Source organism: Sceloporus occidentalis, unplaced genomic scaffold, assembly GCF_023333645.1.
Source record: "Sceloporus occidentalis isolate IW3139 unplaced genomic scaffold, rSceOcc1.0.p SCAF_19, whole genome shotgun sequence".
NCBI lineage: Eukaryota > Metazoa > Chordata > Lepidosauria > Squamata > Phrynosomatidae > Sceloporus > Sceloporus occidentalis.
In genome coordinates this window covers 2,293,095-2,319,989 of record NW_028316999.1, presented here as the reverse complement: position 1 = coordinate 2,319,989, position 26,895 = coordinate 2,293,095, and the positions used below count along the sequence as shown (strand labels likewise).

The 26,895-nt window shown below is 42.4% G+C and overlaps 2 protein-coding genes across 2 annotated transcripts; one reads left to right on the top strand and one right to left on the bottom strand.

Annotated features, from left to right (window-relative positions):
* Positions 1-3,215: 3,215 nt before the first annotated feature.
* On the top strand, positions 3,216-4,328 carry LOC149302303 (uncharacterized). Its single transcript, XM_089482409.1, has one exon. The coding sequence runs from the start codon at positions 3,216-3,218 to the stop codon at positions 4,326-4,328; it is 1,113 nt and encodes a 370-aa protein (XP_089338535.1).
* Positions 4,329-6,814: 2,486 nt separating this feature from the next.
* On the bottom strand, positions 6,815-13,180 carry LOC149302302 (ATP-binding cassette sub-family F member 3-like). The gene is made up of 21 exons (XM_089482587.1): positions 13,108-13,180; positions 12,423-12,570; positions 11,958-12,037; positions 11,780-11,832; positions 11,424-11,521; positions 11,157-11,279; positions 10,267-10,533; positions 9,961-10,041; positions 9,808-9,867; positions 9,591-9,647; positions 9,483-9,505; positions 9,347-9,402; positions 9,007-9,207; positions 8,765-8,841; positions 8,642-8,686; positions 8,411-8,543; positions 8,239-8,327; positions 8,045-8,136; positions 7,485-7,617; positions 7,151-7,238; positions 6,815-6,973 (listed from the first exon to the last, which is right to left on the bottom strand). The coding sequence occupies exons 1-21, from the start codon at positions 13,178-13,180 to the stop codon at positions 6,815-6,817; spliced, it is 2,136 nt and encodes a 711-aa protein (XP_089338713.1).
* Between the last annotated feature and the right edge of the window lie 13,715 nt (positions 13,181-26,895).

Sequence of the window (26,895 nt, the reverse complement as noted above, 5' to 3'; positions counted from 1 at the left end):
CATGTGTAAATAAATAAAATAAATACAATAAATACATCATCTTAGAACATTAAAGATGCGCCGTTTCAATAACAATAATTGGACTTGAATTGATAAAAATTTTTAGAAAGGTAGACAGGGCCGGGCTGACTAGGGGAGCACAATGTTTCCCGAGGTCTGTCCACAATTATCGGAACAGAGCTTGTCCGAGTTGGAGGCAGAAACGTGGCGGGGACACGGACAAGGTAAACTTGTAATGGTGTTTGCAAGTGTATGTTAGTTACCGGGGGGAGGGTTGGGGGCCCTGGAGGCCCTTAAGGTAGACCAGTAGCATAGCTAGCAAGTGCCCCATTTTAGGAGGGCCCGCTCCCACTTCCCACTGTACAAAGTTACGTAAACATCGATCGCTGAGGCAGTATACGGTGGTGCGATATAAAGCAATAGACACTAGTAACGTGGCCATTTATTTCTACACTAAAGAATGCTTAAACTCACTTATCTACTATGCTCTCAGTAAAGTAATAAACAGTGGGAAATGTTAATAAAGTGAATTAAAGTTAATTGTTCAGCTTCATCAAGCTCCTGATAGGAGAATGGTAACTATCGGCCTCCTTATTACACTTCTAACCGCATCCCTTAGACCCTAGGTGTCATCTGAAACGGTGGGGAGGATGGGAGAGTCCAGCTTTGGTACCAAAATCCCACGTCCCTAATTCCTCCCCTCGTTTCTAGGGCTGGGTATGTGTGTTTCTGTGTTATACAGCCTAACAAGCCACAATAATTTGTTTAAAAACAACAGAAATGGGTTTAGATGTGAAATCAAGCAGATAGAAAACATTGTTCACTGTATTATTACTTTAATTACATACATAGACTCTATCTTCAGTGCTGTATGCTGCATGTAATATGTGACCCTGTCGGGTACATAGTGGGGCGCCTTTGGCTGGGGACATAGGCCATCCTCAGATTAGGGTATTTACCCTGTTCACAGGCTGGCCCTGGATGCAGAAACCAGGATCATCAGTGACAACAGGACTCCACTCTCCCCTTTCTATGGTGGAAGAAGCCCCCCAAAGCCCTATAAGCCTCGCCCCCCCGGAGAACACCCAGAGGCCAGTAAAGTACGAAGTTAAAAAAGTAAACCAGAACATACAAGAGGCTGCGGTTCATTCAAAATGAAAGGAGTAATTAAATGCCCATATTAGATTAGGAGAAAAGTCAAAAAACTTTTATTGGGCCAACATGGAAAAAGATGTAAGCTCTTGGGACCACAGTGGCCTCTTCATCTGAAGAAGAGACCTCCTCAAAGCCTACGAATAGGTTAAAAAGGGAGTTGGACCAAATAAAGGGCTTGTAAAATGATCATATGAAATATACATTTGCGTGTGCTAGAGTGACCAAAACAGTAAATGTAACATTTTATTAGTGATCTGTATAAATACATACCAGATAACTGAAGCCGAAAAGAAACAGTATCCATGGTAACAGTATTTTTGGTACAATACGCCCTTAAACCACGTCTTGTAGGCAAGTCTTGACATGCTTCCTATCTGACATGTGATACGGGAGGGTTAGAGGATCACAGGAGAGAAGTGAAACTGATTTCGAGAAATAAAAGTCAAAGGCGCCCCGACTCGAGCCCAGACCTACAGCGACAAGTAATAGCATCTCATCAGGACCACCGCACAGAAAAGCGGTGAGATCATCGCCCTATTTCCAGGTAAGGTGGCTGAAACGACAAAGCTGAAATGAATCTGATTCATCTATCTCACATGTGGCCGCTTAGATACTAATCACTGAAGGCCCCTTCCCATTAATATAAATAATAATCATTTATTGGATCACTTACAGTAACTTAATAACTAATCTGAGGCGGAGCTTTGCCCGGATCACTTATAGTAACTGTAAGAAATAGCACTCAGTATAGAAGAAGGGGGTATTTGGGGGTCCGGGGGCTGCGTAATCCATTGTATGTTAATTTATTAGCAGTCCCCTCTCTTGGCATGTTCGGGATTACCGGACTGACTCACGGCAGCTGCTGCGAGGCGGATCGCTTCCCCGTTGGGAGAAGAATTCAGTTTAGAACTCCCTGTTTAGACGTGAGTCACGCACATACTCAGAAAACAAGGACAGACTTGCTGTTTTACTGCAATCAAGTACATTGTGGAGAATGGCAAAGCGCATCTGTACTACTTCATCCCGTGCAGAAGGGTAGGATAGGACAGTACAGGACTCCTAGACCAAATAGCATGCCATGCAAGAAGCCCCACACCGTTATACTCCATGTCTTTGCTTATGCTTTAAGAATATTAGCGGGACATACTCAGCCCTAGGGCGGCAGATCCAGAGGGCAGCAGACCCCCCCCCCGTACAAACAGGGAGACAGATCACCCTCTTGGTCGATCATGCCCTGTGGGAGGTCTTTGTTGTCCCCAACCGGTCTGTTTGCTCTATGGAGGCTTTATTCATATCTGTGCCGGGATATGACATGACAGGTTTGGCCTAGGGCAGCGCACGCTGCTAATATGTCACTGCATGTAGGCATAGATCTCTTGTGCTCGTCACACACATTGTTACTGTCATGTGTCACTGACTTTTACACATCGGGGTAGCTGTTGGAGCCATACTTGTCTATCTTGCCACAAAGACCTGCCTTGTTTCAATACTAAAACTTTCTCTAACCTATTAATATCTTGACCTTTTGATTTTCTTCTCTTCCCTAAAATTCTCAGCTACGCACACAATGTATTGTATTTAAGCTCTTAAACTCTCGCGTACATTGATGTAAATGTAATACGTTTGACGATATTGCTTGCTACATTTTCAGCTGTCCAGAAACGGGCTGCAGGGCGCTCCTGGCCCATCAGAAGCAAAATGGACATTCGTGGTTTTAATTAACAGTAACTGAACAAGACCAAGGCTAAAACTGGTCCCTTTTGCTAACCATTGTAATAGAGAAGATGCAAATAAGTTCAGTTTGGAAAACAAAGAAACAGTGATGTAAAAAATATATCATGTTTTGCAGGCCAGTGGAACAGACAAGTGTCGGCAAGACTCAATCCACAATCCTGCTGCTGAAATAAAGTTTTGGTAAGCCATGATATACACAGCGCTGCATAAATGGTTGGCGCTATATAAATAAAAGATAATAATAATACACACACTGTTGTATTCACATGCAAAAGCTTACAGTAAATGAACCCTTTTTAACATTCTTTTCTCTGACCCCTGAAGCTATGGAAATGATCCATCCTAAAAGAAGTGCGCAGTCCCCAAAAAGTAAACCTGCATCGTCCAGCCAGGTCACATCTGCAAAGCCTACAAGCCCCGCTAAGACATCTGTAACAAGCACCAGGAAGAATATTCCACCCAGACCAGCAAATAAATACACAGTCCCTACAGAAGCAACACAACCAGAGAGTGCCATAGGAAGCACCAAATTAAAGAGTAGGCACACATCTGCCTCATACCCAGGCAGCGCCAGTGTGAGTCAAGCAGCAGCCAGCAAGCAGCAGCCAAGCCAGTCACTGGGGTCCAGAAACGTCCCGGCCAGGCCATTATCTGCTGAGAGTTCATTCGCTCCGTTCGCGGAAGGACACCTGTCTCTGGAGGAGGTCAAAAAAATTGAGGAAAACACACGCGGACAGAGGAATAATGAAGACTGGTTTAGGTGGCGCCAAAATCGTATCACGGCTTCCATGGCTCATCAGATATCACACAGTCGATTTGCTAATGACCGAAGCGAAGAGATCCCGCAGTCTTACCTGAAAACCATAGTGGGTACTGCACCCAGGGTACAAACTACCGCCATGAACTGGGGTAACACGAATGAGAAAAACGCCGTGCAGTCATATGAACGACTGATGTCCAGGAGTACCGGAAGAGAAGTAGAGGTAGAGGACTGCGGCTTATTCATCCACCCTAATAAAAACTGGCTGGCAGCGAGTCCGGATGGGATAGTGAGAGATAAGAAGACAGGGGAGAAGTTGTGTATCTTGGAGGTAAAATGTCCTTATAAACACAGACAACACACAATACGGGAGGCCTGCGCTGACCCTAATTTCTGCCTTAAGCAAGACGGGGATTCCTACATTCTGAAGCCCAATCACCCTTACTATACCCAGGTGCAGTGCCAGCTTGCAGTCACGGGCATGGAGCGGGCAGATTTTGTTGTGTACACAACAAAAGATACAGCTGCTGTGTCTGTGAGTCCGGACCACGGGTTTTGGGAAGAGGCAGAATCAAAGTTAAAAAAGTTCTACAGAGAGGCTGTGATCCCTTACCAAAATGGGGGGAGTAAAGATGACAAAGGAGTGAGTGAGGGACGTGTTTGGGCTGTGGAAGAATGAGAAAGTGATGGGGGATATATATATATATATATATATATATATATATATATATATATAGATACTGAGTACTGATTGCATTGGGATGGGGTATAGCTATAGGGATTAATAACCATGAATACCAATAACACCAATTTATTTGGTTACACTCCAAGGTATGAACTCATTAATTGAAAACTGTAAGTAGCCTTTTTTAGCTTCCAACCACCAAATTGTTCACCTACACAGGAGGTGACATGAAGCCCAGCCCTCTTTTTGGATACCTATGAAGTTACAAAAAGATTAATACTTTTTTACTGCAAAAACCTACAATAAAAAAAACCAAAAAAACATTTCTGCTCTCCAGACCTCTGATGGTGCAAAAGTTTACCTACCCGTGTTTCACAATTTTGCCCAAGCTGGACAACTGGCGTATCCAATAGGATACCCCATTCACCGACCAATAGCAACGGAGCGCAGCTCCTTTCATACCTGCCACTGTGCCACTATCTATCAATAAGCAAATGATAGGGTTTGGGATTATTGGGTTGTGAAGAAGGTATTTAGAGGTCAACCGGTGATAAGATGGAGAAACACGATGAGAAAAAGGATCAAGTCGTGTTCTGTAAAAAGCTACAGACAACTGGAACGGGGGCTTGGGCACAAATGTCTGTCCAAAAGGTAACAATACTTGCAGCTGGACTGTAGCTCAAACTGTGGAAACTAAAAATTTGTTTTTATAAATTAATGAGTTAAAATCATCTTAACTGTACAGCTTATAATACTCTCGCTATTTTGCATTTGGTTTTGTTACCTCTATTTTCTTTGTAATAATCATTACTAATTATGTTTGCATGGACTGTAATGCTTTGGAAGTGACCATAATAAAGTTCACAACAATATGCAGTGTATAATTAAATTGTAAAAGTTAAAAAAAAAACATTTAATCACTTCTGACCTGTTTAGGCCACTGACATTGATTGGTTAGACCAATAATTGATCAGGTTGCAATAATTCTGTAGTAAAAAACGATATATTTTTTGTTTTACCTTGGATGACCCCTCTCTTTGTGACCGCTGTCACTTATGGGAGGGGGACATCAAGTGGCTGTCATAATGATCATTTGCCCGCTCCTGACTGGCTCTGCAGCAGTTTAAGATGATGCAGAGTCTGACAGCAATTGACCTGGAAGCACTGAGGACTTCCAGGTCATTGGTGCGGAAGACTTTTTTACTCTTTCAATGCTGGTGCTTCGCATGGACTTTGATTTAACCATAAGCTTAAGTTAAGTGATAAAAAAAAAAAAAGATGTATTAAGACAGAATACCAGATAAGGAGTAAACCATGGTTTACTTTATGTAAAACATTTAAAACATTTTACTTTAGCAAGATCCAGTGGTTTGGAATGAGAAATACTGCTTCTTTGTGTGCTTTTTCCTTTAAACTATGTTAGACAACCAAGGGCCATCTTATGGTTTAGGAAAGATGTATTCACATGTCTGTGCTAAAAAAAACCTCTGTTAAATAAAAGATTTGAGTGTATTGTGTATGTAAAAATCAAATTCTAACAAAAATAAACATGAGCATATATAATTGAACGGGATTCTGCTCTTTTATTTACAACTTGCTTCAAATCTCATGCCAGTATCAATAACTTAACAGCGGGAGGGAACACAGGATTGCTTTGCTGTGTGGCTGCACACCGAAACAAATACTGTGCAAAATGGAGCCCCCTAAACAGGGATGTTAACACAAAGTAAGAGATCTGAACATCATAGCGACATAGCATGTACTAAGGACACGGCAAGCGGGCGCACGCATGTCTACCTGGATGGTTTCTGTCCAACAGAAGAGTTAAGATACCTACTTTGGAGTAGGACATGGAGACATTTCCTAGGCAATTTACATGTTCCCATTGTAAAATAATATTGCAAGTTAATGGTCTTTATAGGAAAATTCCTTTAAACTTCACTACATGATCACTGCTTTAAGCAAAAGGTAGGGAAGGGAAGGGAAAGCGGATATGATTATGCATCGTATCAGAGTAGAAAGGAAGCAGTGCGATGCTGCATTAGAATGGCAATGTCTTGATTCACTGCAAGGCAGGGTGAAGTACTTGTTCTGATAAACATAAAATACAAACCAATGTATTAATTACTATTAACAGCTGACCGGAAACCAAGGACCAATCTTAAGGCGAGATAAACAGAGCAGTAAATTCTAAAATAATTAACCTGGGCGGATAATCTGCAGCAAAGCAAAGATCAATTTATTTAAAACTCAACCTGCTCCCCTCCGCACCGTTTAGGAAACAAATACAGTTCTTTCGCTTTTACACGCAGAATCAGCAATATTTCCAGCAGATGCTTGGGAAATATGGAGTTTGGCAGTCTCTTGGTGATGGATCAGCCCCACTTGCTCCCCAATACACGACAGTCAGTATGCACAGAACACTCACAGAGCGGGGAGATGGATGGAGAAATGTGAGAAGCACGCACACAGTGTCAACTCTACAAGAAACCTTCTTTGCGGAACTGCTCCTGTAGGATATCCCGGTACTCATCGAACCCACCGTCAATACGGGTCACACCTCCATTTTCACACACCCAGAGCTCTTTGCAAACAATACGGATAAAACGTTCATCGTGAGACACCAGAATGAGTCCTCCCTGTAAAAGCAAAGACGGTAATTAGAAATGAAACAATCACGGGGACTATAAACGCAAAGAATTGGAGATGGGGAATAAGATGTGAATGAGATGAAGCGTGGACATGTGGCAAGGTGAATGAAGGGAAAAGGGCACAAAAACGACTAAGCTCAGCAGCTTGCAGAGAACCAAGAATACCCGGAATTTGTTGAGAGCTCGGCCCAAAGCTTCAATGGTCTCCATGTCCAGGTGATTGGTCGGTTCATCCAGAATGTAAAAGTTGGGACTAACAGGAAAAAAATAAAAAGCACAAGTTTTTGTTTTTTTTTACTTTTCAAACTGATGACTACTTATAATATCACATTGCATGACAAACCTTCAATTGTGCCAGACTCCTTTAGTAAACAGTGGATTCACTAGGCTTATAGCATGCGGTTAAGATATAAAACTGTAGTTTGATTCTTCCACCTCCTACAACAGTTTACCACTCGCAAAACACCAGCGTATTAAATACGATATCCCATAACCTTACCATAGTATGGTCATCTGGGCAAAAGCTACGCGGCTCTTCTGGCCTCCAGACAGGCTTGCCACTGGCCGTACTGCCAGCTCCCCTGAAATGCCATAACTGCCCAGCTGGTGGCGATATTCTTCCTCTGTCTTACCTGTTTGTAACAAGCATGAGAAGTACATTCACTAAGGGGACGTGGGGTTATAATAACGTATTCCAGCTAGATAACTATTCTTGCATAAATTGTGGGTCCAGGGTTAACAAAAATTTGCTTACTAGGAAATTAAATAAAAATGTGCTAAAATGCATGGGGTTAGAGGAATCTCACTGATCAGGTCAGAGAAACGTCACCAGGTTTAATAAGCACGCACCGCACCTGTCTGGGGTTCCTGAAGCTGTACGGCGGCTTATAGTGGCTATGTTACCAAGTATATATCTAAGACAACCCATTTCTTTGCATATATCTTTCATATTGCATACCTGCCCCAATCACCTACTGACTGGCAGCTCATATCTTTTCAAATATCTATAGGAAACACAAAATGTTTAGAATAGTGTCCAAATACCCTACTATGAAGTACCTGGAAAACGTTTTGCAAGTAATTCCACAGCACTAAAGTTCAGATCCAACTGGTCCACATGATGCTGGCTGAAATAACCAATCTTTAGGTTCCTAGATATAATGAGGGTATATCAAAAAAAAAAAAAAGTGAATATACAAGTGAGAATGAAAAAACTAAAGTGGCTGACTTCAAAACAGTGCTGCTTCCCCCACCTGTGTGCATGTCGAATGCCCTGCACTGGAGACAGCTCCCCCATCAACAACTTTAACATTGTGGATTTTCCAGCTCCATTTTCTCCAACCTAAAAACAAAGTAGGAACACGCAAGATTAGTAGTGACCTTGTTTCTACAAGTTTACATTGGTTAAAGGGCACCATTGCTCACCACGCAGATTCGAGAATCCAGGTCTGCAGAGACAGAAAATGTCTTGAATATTGGGCGATCTGGAGAATACCAGAAGTCGACCTCATCCAACTGCAGGATAGGTGGAGAGAATTTCTCAAAACCATCTGGGAACCTGGGGAAAGTCACACAAAAAAATAAAAATCATATCTGATAAGTAAGGAACACAATATACTGCTAGACTGGGCAAATATAATGGATTACTGTGCCCACCTTATCACTGCTTCACTCTCCTTCTCCACCGGCTTTAGCTCTGGCCTACAGAAGAGACAAAGTAGCAGTGAGATTAGTTGTTCTGGCTCTAAAAGACACAACTGAGATCTTGTGAACACTTACAGTTTCTCCAGCAGTTTCAGCTTACTCTGCACCTGGGCGGCTCTGTTGGCATTGTACCGGAATCGATCAATGAAAACCTGTAAGGGAACAAAGAATTGAATGTCCATGCGCAGTAGCTTTGCCTTAAACAATGTTACCCTAATGCCAACAAACAGATATCTTAAAATTGCCAACAGAAATCGCAATTCCTGTCTCCCGGTATACGACATCTCGAAGAGTGCCTTCCAACATAAGAACATCACCTGGATGTGTTCACGATATTGCTGTTGCGCCTCGAACTCCCGCTGTTGGTTCTTCAGACGCTCTTCCTTGGTTTTCATGAAGCTCTCAAAGTTCCCCCGATATCCTTCGAGCCGTTGGCTGTGCAGATGCACGATGTCTGTGGCCACAGCATTTAAGAAGTTTCGGTCATGGGATACTACAAGTATGGTGGAAGGCCAGGTCTATAAGAGGGAAAGACGCAAAAGCCAACAGAGAAACTTAGTGGCGGTAGAAATATAAAAAAAAGTTTTAGATAAAGTGAAAAAGACTGGAGCAATGAATGGGAGATGTGCAAAGGAATGCGAGAAAACAGAGGATTACCTGCAAATAATTCTCCAACCAAATGATGGCTCTGACATCCAACATGTTTGTGGGTTCTGTGGCAATAAAGAGATAGTTAGACATGGAAAGAAGGAAAAAAGAGATTGATCCGGGTCTCAAAACTTATCAAACTTACCATCAAGCAACAAAAGATCTGGCCTGAAAAGATAGAGAAAATGAGGCGTAACTATACTTACATCAATAATTGACCTGTTAACGCTCAAAAAGAGAAAATAGCACTCACCTAGCAAAAAGAGCACGAGCCAATGCCAATCTCATGCGCCATCCACCGGAAAATTCCCTAAAGGAGAACGAAACTTTAGAACACCCCTTACTTTTTTTTTTAAAAAACATAAGAGTAAGGCTGACTTATTTTAATAAAATACACATACAAAGTTCTAGATATCTTGCAGGCACATCAAAAAAGACAAAACACAGAGTAACCGTCCCAGGTCACATACTTGGTCATTTGCTGTTGCATACTGTGCTTGAATCCCAGACCGGCAAGGATCACAGAAGCTCTGTTAGAGAAATAAGAGGTTTAAAGATATTACAAACTGTGTAGAAATGTTAACGTTAAACGTAAAAAGGGTATATGGGGCATTATAGGGCACCTGGCTGGGGCCTTGTCAGCCTCTATCTCTTCCAGTTTGCTGTAGATCTCAGACAGTCGTGTGCTCTCCGTACCGTCACCCCTGGGGACATAAACAAGTGTCATTTCATTGGATTTTACTTCCTATATAGAATGAACATACCAGTAGGTAGTGTAAAATAGAAACCATCAGTTAAAATAGGATTTTGGGTTTAAATTAGAGCATTTAAAAATATATATATATTTTATTTTTTTTATTTTTTTCCACGCCGTACTGAAGTTACATAATCCATTCTGAAACTTTATATGCAGATTGAGAGTTTCTTACATTCCAGAGCTGATCTTGGCATTTAGGGCCTTCTCTTCCTGTAAGAGGCTCTCTCTCAGAAAGTCGCATTCAAGTACGCTCTGTAGGGCCGGCGTGTCATCTCCAGCCACCTCCTGCTCCACGTGTAGAATGCTGATGTGTGAAGCGACACGAAGGCTGCGACTAGCAAGCATCTTCAGTAGGGTGGTCTTGCCAAGACCATTACGACCCACTAAGCCATATCTGCGACCTGCAGCCAAATGCAGCTCTGCACCAGTCAGCAGAACCCTGGAGCAAAGTAGAAGGAACATGTCATTTGTGATGGCCAAGAGAGTGCCAGACTACCCAATCTATACTCAAATGCAGGAATGTGCCGTGTTAAATGCAATGGAGATATATTATCGCTGCCAGAAAGCATTACCCTGGGATACTTTGGTTCTGTGCACTATAACAATGGACTCTTACCATATGACAGTAGAATGGCATTTATACATCTGTGCATGTATTCCACTATTCTCCTTCCACGCTAACAGCCCATGGCAACTTCTTATAATATTCAGATTCAGTAAATTAAACCAATCCATCCAATGCTGCTAAGATATTGCCGTGTTCAATACCAGTTTCTTTATGCTTGCATGGAGTCATTCAATTACCATTTCATATATAAAATTACTTTTTTCCCCCAGCTGGCTTTTTACAAAAGGTGCACACATTAAAGCATCAATAACCATGATCACAGAAGAATTGAGTGTGGAAAATACTATGCCCAGCGAGAGGTAAGCAAAGGTTTTTCTTTGGAGTGTCTGGGACAAAAATGATCTAAACTATTTTTGTACTTCAGTATCCAAATTTAAAGTTCAATAAGAATTGGACAAAATATGGGGAAAAAAATTATAATGGATGTTATTTACCTCTCTCCAAACGACACATCAAAGTTCTCGATTCGGATATCATAAGACTTGTTCTTCCCACTGTTTTCAATGCGATTTTCCTTCTTACTGGCAGCCTGACTAGCTGAGGCCTCATCCATCACTCTGTAGGGTACAGATATTAGAATCTTAGTAAAGCCAGGAGAATACAATTACTTCCCACAATACCACCCTCCACGATCACTCAGAAGACCCCCACCTTCTCCATTCTAAGTAAAAGGCATCACTTTATTTAATGTTCATACTTACAGCGGACCAGAGGGTTTGTGTGTGTCTCGCTCAGTTCGTTTCTCTAGCTTGGCTTTTAGTTTAGCTTCCGCTTTCTCCAGTTTCTTCACATTAACACTCTAATCACAAAGGAATATAAATCATTAGGTGCATTTAAGACCACCGTTCGCTATGCCCTTACATAGCTGCTATAGAAAGTATGAGATATTTACAACGTTCTACAGTGGTATTTTCCCTGATAAAGGTGAATCGAGCTCTCGGTGCAGAAAAAACAATCCATACAGTGAAACATGCGAATGTGCTAGCTCCGTGGTTAGGATCTCTATACTATGCTTCTCCTGTTCACAAACAATGCACAAAGAAGCACATTTTCTCACCGATGTTTGACCCTTCTTCATTAACAACACGTTCACAATTTGGGGATCGACATCTACCGAGAAGAAGACAAGAAAGAGTCTGAGTAAAACATTTAACATCAGGTTTGTGTCTGAAAGAGCTAAATAATTATGCAGAACAGGTTCTTGGGCAGGAATTGAGGGATTGGGATAAACTCACCGTAATGGTCAGAGATCTGGTTCAACTGTATGGGAGACTGCAACAACACCTGACTCTTTGAGGGGGCATGGTTGTCCTCCCTGTAGAAAGCAAACACAAGTCTGAGCTAAAGGGGGGTAGTTGCAGAATCGAGAACGAATTGAAGAAGTTACCCGAATGATGTGCACATAGCAACTAAAGTATTCCTGCAATACAGTCCTGAGTTTGTCTTTCTACTTAGCATGCTGCTCTGAAAATATACCATCTTCCACATCTGTACGTTGTGTCCCCTTCTCCTTATCAACATCCCACAATCAGTATGTTTCTCCGCCTTGTCAGTATATACCCTTTTTTTAATCTTTATCTCGGCCCCCCACTTTCTATTGATTTTATGATTAAGAATTCCAAGTGGACATCTCTAGATCTTCATCAAGCAACCAGCCTTCATACCACCCCTCTTCACCCTATGAGGCTGTAGATACTCACAGACACATTGTCCTAAACAACCGTAGGCAGACATCCCTAATATCGTCATCATCCTTGGTATCTCCTGATACATCCTGCAGGATCTCCCCAACAGCTTCAAACACGTCATTCTCTGATTCAAAGTCAGAGTGGCCACCTTCAAGGACATCTGCGGGGGAAAAAAAGAGGGAAGAGCTGAAGGACTGGGGTACAATGCCATCTTTTAGAAATCCGGTAAGCTGATGGACACTGAGAACGTAGTCATCAACAACATTAGATATCATTCCAATACTGAGGACTGCCATAGGACAAACCTGTGATAAGTAATTCACAAGGCAGAGATCATTGAAAGTCTCAAAAGTATCCCCAGATGCAGGTTTGGTTGTCAGGAAAATAATGAATTTTAATAATCCGATTAAAGATTTGTCAAATTTTGGGGCCCAGCATTTTAACCCCCAGAGTCAGTAACAAAAACATAATAAAATATTAAAACGTCTAAAACTGGTGATATGTGCCCATCTGACGTCTCATACCAAGAGCAGACACGTCACGTTAGGCTATCTACACTTTAAGAGATCTCACAGACGTAGGAGGTAATACCATGCCATCTATCACACGCATGGGTATGTCCAAGAGAGACAAGAGGCTCTAACAGCGGCCCAACAAGGCATCCACAAATCACGGTGCGTTTAAAACCCCTTCTCACCGGTAACGTATTGTAAGAGTTCGGTGTCCAGCTGCGGGAACTCCTTCTTCAAGATATCCACGAAGGTAGCCATGTTGGCCGGCCGGCAAGGAGCAGGCGCAAAAGGAACTAATGCGCCGGAAGCGCGGGGGATGATGGGCATTGTAGTTCAGTGTCTACACACGAGTGAGGCTGCGGCGCGTGCGCGGAAGTTTGGGTCCGTGCACTTGGAATATCGTCCGGCAGCCTGAGGGGAGTTCTACTTCCTGGTACCGCAGAGGTTACATGTCGCAGGTTGGATATGCTTGTAATGAAGGAAATGTATTCTCATCACCATATATTCGCGTGACGTGGGAGGTTTCGTGTAAAGTGCAGTTCTGTCCGCTATCAGAGAACAAAGCACAGTATATAGAGATCCACTTTGGGGTCTGTTATGACTCCAGGGATCACCATTACCACACTGGAAGCCCTGTGATATCACCGATTTTGGCCCAGTTAATATATTAATGTATATTTGTGATGAGTGTTAACGGCCCCACTTAATTTGTACAGCGCTGTGTAATTTGTTGGCACTTAATAGATAATAATAAAAATCTGACAGCCTGATCTTGCAAAAAGTTCACGGCACTTAGTCAAAGACCAATTTTCTTCGTGGTCTCAAAGTGGTTAAATACAAAATGTTGAATATCATTTTCCTTAAGACTCAAGAGGGTCCAGATAGAAATGACACAGAAAAAGAACTGGCCTTTGAAAACGGGGACACTGGATTTAGTTTAAATATTCTATATTAGTAACAAAACCCCCCCCCCCCCCCCAAATCTCTCATTAAAGGACAAATGATTAAGCATTTCATTTTAATCTACCTAGTCATTTGTGCTTTAATGGGAGATTTGGTTTTTCTTACTAATATAGTGTGACTGGAGCTAGGTAAGAAACATTCAGAATGATCGGTCCCTTTATATGTGTTTCATACATTTTTCTAGCAAATGTATAGGTGAACTATAAAGTCATCTTAAGGTTTATAGCCTATGCCAGTAGCCCAATAGGTTGCAAGGATATAAAAACTAAAAATGCAGACTGGGTGATCTATGAGCCCCCTAATCCACAATTGTGCTCGCAAAGGAGAGGACTGTGAGGGCACGAGGATCCAAGCCGGTGCTGTGGAGTAAAGATAGCTAGAACTAGTGATTACACATTGTAAACATTAAAAATGTCATACCTATTTCTGGATGGCAGCTTGACTTCAAGTAGTTATATTTAAAAAAGAACTCCCACCATCTTATTTTTTAGGTAATAGATATTTGATGCTATTGCGAAAACCTCCATAAATAAAATGTATCATTTGCCTTCATGTTTCATACAACTATTAACCTACCACAAGCCTCTCGTTTGTGAAGCGTGTCCTCCTAGCTGCAATGAAGAACACCCATTCAAAACTTAACATAAGTTTTCTCGCTCTTTGATTTCGACTAGTAACTACCTACTAAGCACACAATGCTAGGCTTAGGTACCCTACTAACAAACCAACTATGCCACTTGGTTTTTGGTTCTATATATATATATATATATATATATATATATATATATATATATATATATACATGTGGTATTATTGGCAAAGCTAGTTATGGTTGGGATTATCACTGTATGGTTGACACCAGTGGTAAGAGCAGTGGCTCAGTGTTTTCCCTTTAAACACGATGAATTTGTAAACTTAAAACTTGACTCGCCCAAAAATGACCTTCCCAACTCACTAGACTAATTCCTCCAATTTAGACATTAATGAACGTAATCAATTCTACACACATTTTTTTTTACATTTTTACACTCATGCAAAATGATGGAACTCATAACATATAGTTATTTAATTATTTTATTGGAGTGACATTAACATAACTGTAAGGGTAAGTGGTGATCAAGCATTTACATGCTGGAGTGTAATTAATTATAAGAAGCAGGGGGCAATGGTTCCTGAGCCTCTGTGATTTCAAGACATGGCTTCTACCAAAAATGAAGGTTTTTACTTATAATTTTATAAATATCCACAAGGGGGAAATACATGTTGGAGAGGGCAGGATAATGTGCAGTTTTGTTGGTTGCCAAATATGCATTAAGACATTGATTGGACTTGCCCCGGGCTGAAACCTGCCAGTCTTCCTTTGAAAGAAAGGCATTGTATTAGCGAATTCTGATTGTCAGGGGATAGTTATGTTCAGCTTATATTGCAACAGAAGTTCAAAACTATACACAGTATGCAGTTGGTGTGTGTAATTTAATTCTTCTATGGCTTTATGTGACACGTAGGTTCCACGACTTTCCTCCTAGTATCACTCTCCCTTGACGAATCACACACGTGTACCTTCCTTGGGTTCTCGTATTTGCCTGCACAATTAGATTGCCTGGGGAAGACATATCTAGGTCAGGGGCACTGAACTGGAAACGTGATCCATCCTTGTACCACCTGTAAGAAAAGTAGAACCGAAATGGGAATCAGAAAAGGTGAAAACGCACTCGGAGAGTAACCGTTAGAATTTTGAAGGGGTCAGGATGCAGTGCACTTTAGTATGCTACTTTATGTATAAACTGTGCTGGTTAGACAAAGTATGGAAAATATTTTTGTTTGATTATTTTATAGCCACCTCCGATATGAATCCTGTGGCCTGGTTTAAGTTAATAGACGTCAAGAAGTATTTCCCGAATAAACCTGTGTGACCCAGTTCTGGGAATGATTTGAGGAGCTTAACCTGGAAACAATTGTGTACAATAATAGGAAGAAACATTTAATATTTCTAGCGATTAGACACATTCCACCATGCGGAGGCCTGTATGGCAAGCTGCTTCATGAATTCCCTTGCCTTAAACAGGTACCTACAAGAAGAGACTGTTTGTTACGCACATATAAATATGGTAGGTTTGTAATTACTGCTTAGCAGAGGCTTAGTGCCATTCTACAGTTTCTAGTCAACGCCTCGTCTAGAGACCCCAGCTCCTGAAGGGTGTAGACTAGGGCTGCAACTAACGATTATTTTAATAATCGATTAGTTGGCCGATTATTTTTTCGATTAATCGGATAAAAAAAAAACAATATGCAAATTTTTTGTTTATTTAAAATAATTTAATGAACTGGATGTTAAAAAACAACTTAAAATTTACATTAACATTCTTATTTTGTTATGATGTAATAAAAAAACAATATTTTCAAAGTACAAAAACCCAAACACAATATTTATGAAACAAAATAACCCCAAACATTCTGAAAAGAGGTGGACTATTACTGTTCAAGAAACTTTGCACCCAGCACTTTGCACCCGGCACTTTGCACCCGGCACTTTGCACCCAGCCCTGGCACTTTGCACCCAGCACTTTGCCCCACCCCTGGCACTTTGCACCCGGCACTTTGCCCCAGCCCTGGCACTTTGCACCCAGAACTTTGCACCCAGCACTTTGCACCCAGAACTTTGCACCCAGCCCTGGCACTTTGCACCCAGCACTTTGCACCCAGCCCTGGCACTTTGCACCCAGCACTTTGCACCCAGCCCTGGCACTTTGCACCCAGAACTTTGCACCCAGCCCTGGCACTTTGCACCCAGCCCTGGCACTTTGCACTGTGCCCCTGCACCCAGTCTCCAACTCTGCCCTGCACCCAGCCCTGCCCCCACACTCACACCCTGCACCCACTCTGCTCTGCACCCACACTCACACTCTGCCCTGCACCCAGTCTCCAACTCTGCCCTGCACCCCCACCCCCACTCTGCCCTGCACCCAGTCTCCTGCCCTGCCCCCACACTCACACCCTGCCCTGCATCCCCACCCCCACCCTGCCCTGCCCCCCCCACCCCCACTCTGCCCTGCATCCCCTGAAACCCCACCCCCACCCCGCGAATCGCTCTGTGCGAACGGAGCCACTCGCACAGAGCGAACCGCAACTAAAAGAAGGCGCGTGTAGCGGAAGCGGGGAACGCTCGCGGAGGTAAGTAAAAGGAGCCGAGTGCTCCAACAACGAATCAATCACTCGATTAATCGATAACGGAAATCGTCGACAACGATTTCCGTTATCGATTATTATCGATTTTATCGATTCGTTGTTTCAGCCCTAGTATAGACACATCAGAGGAGGGCTACAAACATAACTGGTGTACAGGATAAACATGATCTGTAGTGATATATAGAGCTTGGAGGAGAGGAGAGATGCAATAGAAACATTTAAATACTTAAATGTTAAAGCAAGAGGTCATAGTCTTAACCAGAGGGTCAGTGTCTTAGATAGAATGTAAGAAGTTCTTTAATATCCATGGTTTTTGAATGGGAAGCCCACCAAGCTCAAATAGGTGTGATGGTCAGGTATCCACATACTTTTAGTGTTATAGTGTACATACATACATAAAATCACTTCTCTTCCTCCTCTAACCTCCTCCCTCTTACCTTGCTTTGAGTCCCGTCCAGTGCAGCTTGAGAGCTGCTTTGGTACTTAAGGTTAGTAATGGGGACTCCAGAGGCTGAAGTAACTCCAGCCTTGAGTCTTGGGGGGCTGCATGGAAGGGGGCTGAAGGACTAAACAGTGGACAGTGCCAGAGACTCAGTGTACTCGGTATACTTCCTACCAACGCTTGCGACAAAGTTTTTACCTGATTTTCTGGTTTGGTTGGGTCATTTTTGGTTTGCAGCTGAAAGTGACTGATTGACCACTGGATACATAATGAGTCATCACTTTAACTTTATGTGATACAGAGGCATTTTGCGTAAAATCTAAAACGACAAGAATATCAAAATTATGGCATAATTTTTTAGTTAACTCAGTCTGCATAATTTTATACCACCCACCCACATTAATGTTGGATATGACCACTTGTTCGGGTCCCCGTGAAGATTTTATAGCATAACCCAATTACATCACAACACTTTCAAACAAGAGAACTTCACACTTCTACGTGAAAAGCATGACACCAGCTGTGTGAACACATGATACCTGCTTGTACAAAGGCATCTGCCATGTAGGTAGGGAAATATTCAGAAAAGTCAAGAGAGACTGTCAAGAACATATTGGTCACTGGGAATGGATGGCCAATAATAAGGTGTACAAGAGCTTGTAGTTACTGTAGAGATGCCGTATGGCCCGGATATCATCCAGCGCAAGGTGACGTGTCCGGGTATACGTAGCGTTGGGGTGCATTAGAGCACTGACATCACTAGAGTGCCACAAGCCTAGGGCATGGCCAATTTCATGAGCTGCCACCTGGACCAGATCATTGTACCAAACACCTAGTGAAAACACAATGGGAGAAAGTATGTGAGTGCTACCGTGGCCACGTATCCTCTGATAAGGGTCCAATCTGAAAAATACTGATATTCATCCATGTATATATGGCCCTGCATGTAGAATGGTTTTGTAAAAGAATATAATGTACTTATAACAATTGCAATATAGCTGCAAAGTTACCATTATCAAACTTTGTTTAGTGAGATCGCAATAGCCATAGTGATTCATTCATCTTCAGAAATCTATCTGGGGAGTCAAAATTAGGGTAAAATGGGGTATAATTCAGGTTTCTTAGAAGATTGCATCAAATGAAACTTCTGAATCTAGAGGTATGCAGCAGGTATAAGGTATTTATGGAAATATATACCTTGTTTCCAGCTAAAACGAGATGGCCCAAGGACCCAAAATTCATGATTGTCAAAGTGAATCTCCCCACTGGGAGGCAGGAAGGCATGAGCTAGTTCCCCATTCAGACCATCAAAACAGGGGTGCAATGGAGAGACCCAACAATCACTATGATTAAACGTGTAAAATCCTGAAATTAGAAAAAATATCTGTTATTTTAATACATTGGTAGGCCTTCTACTACATTGCAGTTTTGGCAGACTCACACATAGAGTATTGCATGGAGTCAAATACACAGCCTGCGTTTAGGGAAGGGAGGAAGGGATAGTTGCCAACGGCCCAAACATTCAAGAGGGACTCGTACTGGATACGCATATGCACAGCATATGTACTAACTACACCTTCTATCAGCTGCTATATCTGGTGAAAGAGGATGAGGGCAGCTAGGCAGGGTGAAACATAGCAGTCAAATAACCAAGAGGAGTAGAAAAGATACTAGGAGAGAAGGCAGCGAGGCGAGTTGGGGAGAAGTTTAGCATTATTGGCAGCCTTACTCATAGATGGGACCGCTTTCACTGGCAGTATTTCTTTCAGTGGCTGTGTTTGATCCTAGCTATAGCACAACTGCCACTTGTAAGACCTTGAAGAAAGATACTCCCCAGGGTTATTTTGTAGCATCTCATATTATTATTATTATTATTTATTGTTTCATATAGCGCCATCAAATTCCGTAGCGCTGTACAATGGATAGACAAAACATAACAAGTAGTATGCAACATAACAAATCGACTAACAGAGACAACAGGTGAGGAAGGCCCTGCTCAAACGAGCTTACAGTGTAGAGGGATTTAGGGATTTCTGAGATCTCCCTCAACAGGCAAGAGCACATCCACCAAAAGCACTTCTTCATGGGTAGGAAAACATTTACAGTCTGTACAGATTATCAGTCATCATTGTTTGTAGATGTGCACTTGCACAAAATCAACTTACCTATGGTAAGATCTGAACTCTGTGGCGGATGCACACGCTGGAAGGTAAGTGGGGATACTCTGCTCCACATTCTGAAGGCAATCTCTACTGCTTTCGCTGTGTCTTCTTTGTTTAGAGTGTTTGGGAACTGGACAATTCTACAGGAGCAAACGAGGGACATTTTTTTGGGTGGTTAATGGCTAGAGGTGTAGCAATGTGGCAGGACTTTACTAAGCCTTATGTGGGTCTTTTATACCAACTGAGGCATTTTGAAGACGAATAATGCACTATGTTCACATTTAAACCCATCAACAATTCAGAAATTCTAGAAATTACTGATATCTGGGGGAGAAATAGGGACTGAGGGATTTGAGATCCAAGAAGAAACCTTGGGAGGAACAGGTATGGAAAAGGCATAAATGATGAGCACTGTACAAGTACACAGTTGTTCTGTTGTTCATGTCCGTGTGTGTTGTGTTTGGGGACCAACCTTTATGAATGCCAATAGAAAATTTAAAGGTTAAAGACTCACTTGTATGTTAGGTTTAAATGGTCCCACTTAAACCCCATTGGGTTAATGGTGTATCTCTTTCTTCTGACAGGTGCACTGCTCTCAGTGGGAATAAATTCCGCATTTCGATCCTGAAACTAAGCATAGGTATCGAATATATTAATTATTATAGGATATATGCATCTGAAAGTTTCTGGTCACATCCGTATAAACAGTACTGTACATTTACTGTGCCTGAGCAATAAAACCATATCTAAGACTACAGGATCGTGTTCATCAGAGCTATGTGTAAAGCCCTATTTTAGTCATTCACTAATCATTGGACCCCTTTTTTTTTTTACCATAATTGCTTTCTCCAATCAATCTTATTAACAATTACACCATATTTAAGGGGCAAACTTACAGTATTGCAAAGCTAAAGGTCACCAAAGTGTACTGATGAAACAAATCCCGAAATAAAGCCAAGACAGGCACTCACCTTTGGAGAAATCATAGATTCCTCTTGGTGCCAGATGCAGAAACCAAAGGTCAATAGAGAAACGGCAACATAGACCATCCTATCACCCAGAATCCAGCCCATCCTATGCATTCTATCAACAGGAATAACAGAGCAACTAATACTCTGCTATGTTTGCAAGGCAAGAATCAGGCAGTGAGACGTAAAAAACAGATGGGGAAAAGGGTTAATAGAGGGAAAGAAGGAAATAAAGAAAAAAAGATCTAAAGCACACCACATGCATTCACCACTAGAAAAAAGTGCATGTGTGTTTTGTTAGCGTACACGTGGGGAGATGAACAGATCACTCTTTGTCCTAGGCCCTAGCATGCCGCTTTTTACCATATGTGAGAATTAACATCCCCTTCCCACTTAAGCAGCTTAGAATTCAAGGGAAAGATGAACTGTTCGGTGGAGGTGGTTGGAAAAAGCGCAGTTCATAGTTCACAAAGCAAGTAGCCTTTTTTTTAGTGTTTTACTCGTAGAAAGCATAGCATATAGGAAGCCGTTTGTGTAGATGGTTAGATCTGCAGTAATTAATTTATCACGCTACCGCTTTTATCATAGTTTCTTTCAATATTCACTTTAACGGTTTCTCAGTAGTATGATGAGACTTGTAACATTAGCAACTAGCCACCTTACCTCTGTCCGGCCTTTGTGGTTGATATGGTGTAGATAAAACCTTCTTCCCTGAGGTTTACTTATTGTTTCATGCGTCTACGGCTATGGTCACCGTACTATTCTACTATCTTATGTCTAGCAGGCCCCGAACATTACACATTGTTAATCTTGCTACTGGGGCTACTAAGACTTTGCCATCTTAGTACAATACTTCACTATTAGAGAGTCCCCCTAGGTAGCCTCCTACTCTTTCTAATATATACCTATTGGTGTAACTTTAGCGTGTGCTCTACTGACGTTCGCTCTTTACCACCTGAAGAAAATAGTTTCTCTCTTTAGCACCCGAAGCACTTAGTTCTGGGCTCCATCACCCGAAGCAGCTTTGATGCCACTTTGACATTGGCAGTTATTATTGCTCTTTCTGAGCAATGTTACAGTTGGAAGTGGTTATTATTAGTTATTGTGTGGTGAGTAACCCCCAAAACAATGTTGACCAAAGATATTTATTGCAACATAATATTAAACGAAGAGACTGCAGTTACATTTCTCCCAGACCACAATCTGTTGGAAGAGCTGGCGGATACGGAGCCGGGCCATCTTTGTGGATGCCAAACTCGTGATGATGCGTTTTTCCATTAAATAGAAAACTTCCTTATAACATCAGTTTACGTGATATTTTAGAACTTGATTTATTTTGTCCTGGAGATGCCAACAGACTTGGTGAGTAACCTGGAGGCAGAGGAAGGTAGAAGAAAGAGAGTTAACCTGTTTTCCTGAATAATTGAGTCTTAAAGGGTTACTCCAGCCATCATACGCTCTTTGATGCATATTACGGCTGAGTGGTATCACATTTTTTGCTGTTCCATTTGCAAAGGCATGTGAAGGATGCTGCAGAATCCGCAACCGCCAGCTATTTGTTGTGAGATGCATTTGGCTGATCTTCATGCAAATTGTATAATTACATCGTCGGCTTCAACGCTAGAAGACGAGGATCTAGTCCGATCACTTTGGACCACAGATATTTTTTGGTTTTTTTTTGGAAGAATGCATTTTAAAGTACTCACAGAGTTCTTAAGTATGCATACTTTTCAGTAAACTGTTTAAGTGATTTTATAAGGACCGGACACAAGGGGACAAGAGTTGGAAAGGTTGGGGTAAGGAGTTCCAGAAGATGAAGATCATCAGATAACCTGTAGATGCGTATTTGGAGATAACCAAAGAGATGTATGTAGGTGCGGTGCCTTGAGCTGCCATCTTTCAGTTGTTTTTTTTAATTGGTATGATACAGATACAAATACAATAATCTTGTTTTAGAAACAGGTTTATTATTATTAATGTGTTAGTATTTTGAAAGGGTTTGAGGGTCAGCTGGTTTAGGATCAGGTACTGATATAGTTTAAAATGCAATCCAGCAACATGGAGACTATGGCTTCAGCATCCATTCCTATGCACAGGGTCAAAGTGCTCACATGGCTGCCATTTTGCGTTGCAGAAAAGCAACAGGTCCACAACTATATTCGTGTGGAATTTTTCTTTAGTTCCTTCGATATAACGTATATACGCTTCTGTGACACGTTTAGAACGTCTCCTACTCCTGAATGGTGACGTTTAGTTCGGTAAATTCACTAAGCCCAGCAGACTGTGACACGGACCTGCTATTCTTACATTCTGGCTAATTCTACTGCTTGTACACTGCGTATTGAGATATGTTAAACTACATTCGTTGTATTTAGTGCTCATTTTGAGATCTAGGCGTATAACATGACATCAGGCTCCTGACCGGACGAGGTAATAATGCTATTCAGCCAGCTGTCGATTTACACAGTCATGCGATCACAAGCCGCGCCCTTCTCTGTACGCATGCGCGGCCCTTGCCCTTTCCATTCATCCCTGGTGGAACCTCCGGCCCTAAAGCGCCGCTGCGTGCTGACGTAAGCACTGCGCAAAGAAGCGGGTGGGAGGAGGTGGTCGCCATCTTGGGATCTCAGCGGATGCACAGGGAGCGAAAGCAGGTAACCGGGATCTCGCCCGAATTGGATGCTAGGCCATCTCGTGATGTGCTTACGGTAGTGTCATCGCTATATGTCTAATACATATATGGATAGTATTGAGTGGGTGTCACTAATATATATATATATATATATATATATATATATGTATGAGAGGTCGTCATTTCAGCGGGTTTATATAGAGATATGGTGTATGCTTGCACGTCTTTCGTTCCCGCTGCCTGGTCATGTTAGTTATACGCCCGTAATGCCGCCGCCGTGAGGGTCGGGGTGTTGGCAGCTGTATTGTGATGCTGGGTGTAGTAGCCTCCGGCCGATAGTTTTTTTTCTGAGTGATGGACATCGGTGACAGGAGGTGACTGTCACTCGCTGGATAGGACATCTGTCACAGTTCATCCTATGACGCCATCATCGCTCGAGTTGTTGGGGACCCATCAGAGCCCTGACATGTTTAGATCCACCAGCAGATCTGTATCGAAAGACATCTATTTATTTGAATCCATGGACTCTTCCGAAAGTCGTCTTATGTCTGTGCTTTGTAAAGGTGTATATTGTAGATCTAAGCCATCTATACAGTCCTATACATTGTATATAAACCACTCTGTAGTGTTACATTACTTTATCTATTAGAACTGCGGCAGAGCTTCGTGTATTAGGCGTGCCGGACTTCAGCCCCATCTAGCCAGAAGATGCCCCGGGTGTCCGGGCCGGTACGATGCAAGTCCTGCTTGTGCGTTTTTTAGCAGATAAGGAGATGTAAAATAATCACTTTTCATCTAGTTATATCGCAGTAAAGAACGTGTTCCCAATGCATGGCCGCTTAGCCGTGGCTATTCCTCTTTTTTGTTCGATATAATAACGCGTTATATTGTCAGCGTGTATGATCTCGTTCCTGCAGTCAGAACGGAAAATGTTTGCCCTTTGAAACCAATATGGGTTAAAAAATGAAACTCCTCGGCGTGTCCTTAATCATCAGCGCTATAATAAGCGTGTTATACGTGACGGTTTCTTCTGTAATGGGAAGCGGGGTCGTTCCTTAATGCGAGGTGAAAGCCGTCAGCCTTTGGCCATTAAACCTATTTACAAAAATACTGATTGCTACCGGTATTATTATTCAACGTATTATACGATGTTTCCTGGTGTTTCTGTTGTGGGTTAGGGAATTGGTCATCCCATTGTACAGCGCTACGGAATTTGATGGCGCTATATAAAACAGGCATTGACTGCTATTTATAAGATAACTTCTTTATATGGATACTGCACGGAGACGGCGCTGGGTGTTCCGGTTGCTAAGGCGACTCGTTCTGGAATTAAGGGGAAAACATGCTGGATTATTTTATCTCCAGCTTGGTTTCTAGAACGTGGGTCTAGAGTATAAAAGCATCTGCTTCTGGGCACCGAAACGACGTGCTCCAGAATGAATTCTCGGGAGATCTATCTTTCTGGATCTATAGGTAACTTTGAACATGGAATATGTGGATCGCTTGACATCGGAAACGGCAGGATGAGGGATGTTATTTCCTGGAAGCATGATCGTGGTGTGTTTTTTTTTTTTTCCCTCCAATTTACAAATAACATTTAGTTTGAGTTTATCTTTCTCTTTCGCCCGCTTTCGGAGGGCAGCTTTCTGGAATTATCACGCTATCTTTAGGGTGCCAGCATGGGGCGTTTACAACGAGGAAGAATACAAATTAGATTAAAATGAAGTACGGCATGGACACGAGGCAGAAGGCGATGAGACTGAATCTATTACGAGGCAGTCACAGTAGTGGGAGGTGTATAATTCAGGCAAACGATCCTTGCGAGATGGTTTTGTTAACGTGTTTTGGCCGTTCTAGGTGGGGAGGCTTATCTTAACACGTTTAGTGTGCGTGCGCGTGTGTGTGTGTGTAAGAACCCCTACCGAATATATGCCACGGGTAGATAACGGTTGAAAAATGCCAAGAGCTACCTAAAGGAACTTTACCTCCTACGTGACGTTCTCCTTTCATGTGTCGGCGTAGGGTTTGGAGGGTGCAGCGCCCGCTGTAAATTACTTTATTTACGTTTGTTTACGTGTTCTTGGAAGGATCTAGTTGTGTCTTGTGGGTATATGTTACTTAATGTGTTCCCCTGCCATTCCATGTATGTGGTGTTATGCTACCCGACACGCTAGTGTCCTCATTACCAAGGGGTCAAGAGGAGGTAAAATGTCTGTGCCGGAGCCCGCCCTTGCGCACGCTCTTTCGTTCTTATTAGAAATCATTGGAAAGCTGGAGCTGTTTCGAATGCTCCGTGTACCTGTGATAGTTTACGATGAAAGGAAAACCCTGCAAACATTAAAGGTCTCTGCTCTTTTGCTGTGGGTTTTAAAAAATTAAGTTGATTTCGCTCTAAAATGCTATGTAGGATCTCATTTAGCCATCGCATTTCAGTGAATAAACCCAATCGTGTTCCTATGTTGCTGTCATGTAAATGTTATTAAAGGAGTGTTCCAGTGTCAGCCTCACCAACAAAGAATGCATATTATCGTACTTAAGTTAAAATTTCACTTAAAGCAGCCAATCGGTGGCAGGAGTTGTCAATCAGAGCCATCGGAGGGAGCCCTTTTTGCGTATGCGCACAGGGACCAGGTATACCTCGTGGGTGTAAGCAGCAGGAGGTGTTTGGTGTGTTGTAGGCCAGGTAGATGGGGGGGGGGGTGTATTGGCAGATGCAAAGGATCATCACATGCATTAAAGGTCCTGGCTGGAGTGTCCCTGAAAGAAATATTGCGCAATCATCTAAAATGATATGGCCTGCAGAACATATCCCAGAGGACGCTCCACCAATACTGTATTAATACACCGCAGGGAGGTAGAGACACAGTGACGGATGCAGTAGTCTAATAATCTAATTAACGCTAAATACTGATAGAGATGTAACAGTACCAAATGTCTGCACGGGGCACGCATCCAAAACTCGGACGTTGAACCCACCTGTTACATCGTCCCCGCTATACCCATCTTCATGCGCAAATCCACAAGGGGTGGCTTATTCGCTAAAGTGAGGATTTGCTGGGAAGTTGCAGTTTCAACCGCCCAACATTACTGTAATACAAAGGCTGAATGGCTGAACTGCTTTTGATTAATAAGTGGCTTAGTCGGTGTGGTGGTGATGATGGAGAGAGCCACTAGCTGGGCTATGCATTATGTGCCAGAAAATATACCGGCAGGGGAGGACACAACCTAAAAAAAAAGCCGGCCTGCCGCTGGGGCAATCACCACTAAACACAAAACATGAATTTATTATGCTGTGTTGGCTTAACCCTTGCTAGAGAAGACATGGGGTTTGCCCTTGATGTGTAATATCAGGGAGCTGACACTACAGCTCTCCTCCAGACCTACCTTCTTACAACACTAAACCCCATCGTTGTCTGAAGTAGGAGTCTCCACCACCGGGTGACGGTTATGTTCTGATGAGGAGGAACTGGGTACCTCGTAAGACGCTCTGCAGAGATAGAAACGCGATTCCAATAATAAAGCAGCCAAACTGGTATGTGTGGGAAACCAGCATTTAATTATTCTTATCCAGCACAGTTAATTGGTTCTTTATTTTGTATCGGTTTAGTTACTGCAATGGT

Excerpts from the sequence above, each read along its gene's own strand:
- LOC149302303 (XM_089482409.1), top strand. The coding sequence starts at position 3,216 with ATGGAAATGATCCATCCTAAAAGAAGTGCGCAGTCCCCAAAAAGTAAA.
- LOC149302302 (XM_089482587.1), bottom strand. The coding sequence starts at position 13,180 with ATGGCTACCTTCGTGGATATCTTGAAGAAGGAGTTCCCGCAGCTGGAC. Across the intron at positions 8,842-9,006 it reads AATATCGTGAACACATCCAG|GTTTTCATTGATCGATTCCG; the intron begins GTGATGTTCTTA and ends GTTCCCTTACAG. Across the intron at positions 8,328-8,410 it reads TGGATTCTCGAATCTGCGTG|GTTGGAGAAAATGGAGCTGG; the intron begins GTGAGCAATGGT and ends CTTTGTTTTTAG.